The 4,365-nt window shown below is 35.3% G+C and overlaps 1 protein-coding gene across 1 annotated transcript; it reads left to right on the top strand.

Moving 5' to 3' along the window:
• Positions 1-271: 271 nt before the first annotated feature.
• Positions 272-3,877, top strand: LOC127118158 (phosphoinositide phospholipase C 2). Its single transcript, XM_051048310.1, has 9 exons — positions 272-714; positions 1,043-1,239; positions 1,314-1,449; positions 1,591-1,836; positions 1,929-2,161; positions 2,477-2,594; positions 2,795-2,947; positions 3,039-3,125; positions 3,223-3,877. Exons 1-9 carry the CDS (start codon positions 409-411, stop codon positions 3,514-3,516), a joined length of 1,770 nt encoding a protein of 589 aa, XP_050904267.1. The 5' UTR covers positions 272-408; the 3' UTR covers positions 3,517-3,877.
• Positions 3,878-4,365: the final 488 nt, after the last annotated feature.

Raw genomic sequence — 4,365 nt, 5'->3', positions numbered from 1 at the left:
AGAATGTCAGGTTTAATTTATTTATTCTTGTATGTTTGTCTTTGATTGTTGGACTGAAGACTACTTATGCATTTTAATGAATTTTCCTTTGCTTATATAAAAAAAATAGAGTATATCAAATTCAGCTTCAATCACTTATTTTTTTTTGAGAAAAAAGTTTCAATCACTTTTCTTAATTCATAGGAGTACCAAAATTCAGCAAAAAAATAATAACGTAGGACCCACCTGACCTTTCAGACTCTGTAGAAAGAATCTAGACAAATACAAAACCAATTCTCTAGTTTCACATTATCTATCATCACTGCCAGCAACAACCTCAACAACAACATTAAACTCAAATCCAACACTATATGTTTTTCTAAAACCCACAAACAGAACCAAATCCAATCATACAGCACAACAATCACCATGTCCAAACAAACATACAGTGTCTGCTTATGCTGGCGTAGAAGATTCAAGCTAGCTTTATCAGAAGCACCACAAGAGATCAAGACCCTTTTTGATCAATACTCAGAAAATGAACTCATGACACCTTCAAACCTTAAAACATTCTTAATTGAAGTTCAGAAACAAGAACATGCTACTGAAGAAGAAGCACAAGCCATCATTGATAGTTTCAAACATTTTCATCGAAGGGGCGCTGGACTTAACCTTGAAACTTTCTTCAAGTTTCTCTTCAGTGATAGTAACCTTTCTATTTTACCTTCAATTGGGGTATGTTGTAAATATATAAAAATATGATTTTTAATTTTTTCTTCTTGTTTTTGTTGTTGACCCATGTTGTGTTTTTTAGTCAAATGAATCTGGATTTGGTTAATTTTCAATTGGGGTGTTCTTAGTGGGTTTTGTACCTTGTTTATGTTCTTTCATTTTCCGGCCCTTTTTGTTTTATATACCCTTTTCATTTTCTGCTTGAAGTTTTGTCTTTTTCCCCCCACAATTTTGCTTAGGATCTTATTTTCCAGTGCCTTAATTCAGACAATCTCTTGTATAATTGTACTTGTTTTCTTATTCTGATCTGTGTTTTTGTTTTCAATTCCAGGTGCATCATGATATGACATTACCCTTGTCACATTATTTCATATATACCGGCCACAATTCGTATCTAACCGGAAATCAGCTGAGCAGTGACTGCAGCGACGTTCCAATCGTGAACGCGTTGAAGAGAGGTGTAAGAGTAATTGAGTTGGATATATGGCCTAATGCTTCGAAGGATAACGTCGATGTTCTTCATGGAAGGTAAACGTAGCGGTTAAAAATGGTTACATTCTTGAAAATTTGAAATATAATTGCTTACTTTTTTTTTAATGTAGGACATTGACAACTCCGGTAGAGCTTATTAGATGTTTGAGGTCTATTAAAGAACATGCCTTCGTCGCATCAGAATATCCGGTCGTAATAACGCTAGAGGACCATCTTACTCCGGATCTTCAGGCTAAAGTGGCTGAGGTTAGTTAACTGAACTCGTATTGGAATTCAAAATACTTTTCTGTTTGGTTAGGCAATTCAAAAGTGCTTATTGTATAAGTCCTTCTGTATAAGCTCTTACATTCATATTCATATAGTTGATAATTATGTCCAAATTTTTAGATGGTTACTCAAACGTTCGGAGACATACTATTTGTTCCTGGCTCGGAAAGTTTGAAGGAATTTCCTTCTCCGGAATCACTTAAAAAGAGGATTATTATATCGACCAAACCACCTAAAGAGTACCTTGAGACGAAAGAAGTAAAGGAAAAAGAAGATGATTCATTGCAGAGAAAGGCTTTGGACGATGACGAAGCTTGGGGGAAGGAGGTCCCGAGCTTCAAATGTGTTTCTATATCCGATTACAAGGTATGAGACTGAACCGATCATGCATAGAAATCGTACTACAGTTAATTTTGTTAGGGAGATTTGTTAATTGCAATATAAATTTCCATCTTTAGGGAGGCAATTTGGATAAAGAAGATATTCACGACGAGGAAGATCCGGACGAATCGGACAAATTACATCATCATGTAGCTCCAGAATATAAAGGTTTAATTGCAATTCATGCTGGGAAGTCGAAAGGAGGTATAGAGGCATGGCTGAAAGTAGATCCGGAGAAAGCGAGTCGTATAAGTTTAAGTGAGCAACAACTTGAAAAGGCTGTTATAACTCATGGAAAAGAAATTGTCAGGTATTGTTAAATATTTCTAGAGAGTCCTTTTTTTTTGTGGTAGAAAATCTGGTGTCCTCTACGGGCAACTACAGAGACTAATCTCTCGAGCCAGAGAGGACCACAGTGGGCGGTAAAGCTCTTCTAGGGAGTCCTTTTAATGGTTGAATTTTATTTTGGTTTGAATTAGTTTGTTTATGTCTCTCTCCATCTGCTTAGCATATCTAATAGGAAATGGTTTTGGTTATCGTTGTTGAATATGTTTATCTCTATGTATGCGTGCACGTGTCTGTGTTTGAATAAATTTGTATTCACCTCATTGTTGACTTGCTATAGGTTTACTCAGAAGAATATTGTGAGGGTGTTTCCAAAAGGTACTCGCATTGACTCGTCGAATTATAACCCATTAATTGGTTGGGTTCATGGAGCTCAAATGGTTGCATTCAACATGCAGGTTTCTATTTCTTCCTCTTCTACATTACTTCAAGCTACTAACTACTAACAAAATAGCCGAACGTTTGATAAATTATTCCTATAAAGTACTGATACAGACACGGACACAGACATGAAGGTATTCGAAATAACTTGAGAAGATGAAAGTAATTTGCATTGCTTTATCTTAGTTAGTTTTTGTCGTGGCTGATTCCATGGTAGGGATATGGAAGATCACTTTGGTTGATGCATGGAATGTTCAGAGCCAATGGAGGATGTGGTTACGTTAAAAAACCAGATTTTCTCTTAACGACTGATCCGGATAACAAGGTCTTCGATCCTAAAGCTAAGTTGCCTGTGAAGACTACTTTGAAGGTAAAGGTTTTTCATCAATCATCTTCCTCATCAAAGCGTATCTAATTTAATATTAACTAAGATGGTAAGATCATACTCTAAATGTTCTTAGGTGACCGTATACATGGGAGAAGGATGGTATTACGATTTCAAGCATACACACTTCGATCAATATTCACCTCCCGATTTCTATGCTAGAGTAAGTTAAAATTTTCTACGAGAGTCTGGTTGATTAACTTATTTGAACTTATCTACTGACATAATATTTGTGAAACCGTTTGATAATTTAAATACAGGTGGGGATTGCTGGAGTCCCGAATGATAGTATAATGAAAAAAACAAGAGCAATAGAGGACAATTGGTTGCCTACATGGAACGAGGTATTCGAGTTCCCGCTTAGCGTTCCGGAACTAGCCCTACTTCGTATAGAAGTTCACGAGTACGACATGTCTGAGAAAGACGACTTTGGCGGCCAGACATGTCTACCTGTTTCGGAGTTAAGAAGCGGCATTCGGGCAGTTTCACTTCATAGTCAGAAGGGAGATAAATACAACTCTGTAAAGCTTCTTATGCGCTTTGAATTTCATTGATTATGTTCTCATCATTCTACTTTTCATTATTTTCATACTATTCTGGTCATTATTATAAGTAAAAATTCTCTTTTCATATTCATTAAATAACATATATATATCTGGTCTATTTATAGGCCATATACATTAGTTATGTAATGAATGTGAACGAAATCTTTGTTTATAACAGTGACAGGATGGTGTACTATTTTGTACATTCATTAAGATATGTTGGTTAGTAGAAAGATGGTATCATGAATAATAGTTGAAGAAACAAATTGTGTTGTGTGTTTTGTTTACTTTGAGGAGGTGTTTATGTTGTAAGGCTTAATGGAAATGTGTTTTGAGGACAATAACTAAAAAGCACGGTGATGTTGTGTAAGTTTCATGATCTTGTTTTTTTTTAAGCATAAATAGGTTATGCAAATAGTAGTTACAATGATCATAAATGTGGAAGTACTAGCATGTTGTTTTCATGTGCTAAAAACCAATCAATGTTCACACTCTTGTAGGGCCAGGGATACAATTTGATTAGCATATTCCAGCAACAAAACAACAAAGTTGCAAAATAATAATTATACAAAACCTGATGTTTGCCCCAATTATAAAAGGGGTGTTGCTCATTACATTCCATTTAGTGACCCCACACACTATTGAAATCACAAAATGTTCTTTCTATCTTCTGGATTTCAATTTTCGGACGCGTTTATTTCTCAACAAAATCACTTTATGACCGAAGCATTCCATTTTTATAAAAGGATGTTGTTCACTACATCCCATGTAGTAGGCATGACAAAAAAATTCTAACTTGGATTTCAATTTGAGAGAAACTTATATTTCCGTGACTAGATTATAGGTCATTAGAATGTT

The sequence above is a fragment of the Lathyrus oleraceus genome, chromosome 2 (assembly GCF_024323335.1).
Source record: "Lathyrus oleraceus cultivar Zhongwan6 chromosome 2, CAAS_Psat_ZW6_1.0, whole genome shotgun sequence".
Taxonomy (NCBI): domain Eukaryota; kingdom Viridiplantae; phylum Streptophyta; class Magnoliopsida; order Fabales; family Fabaceae; genus Lathyrus; species Lathyrus oleraceus.
Note: the sequence above shows the minus strand (reverse complement) of the source record. Positions and strands in the feature narration are given on the sequence as shown.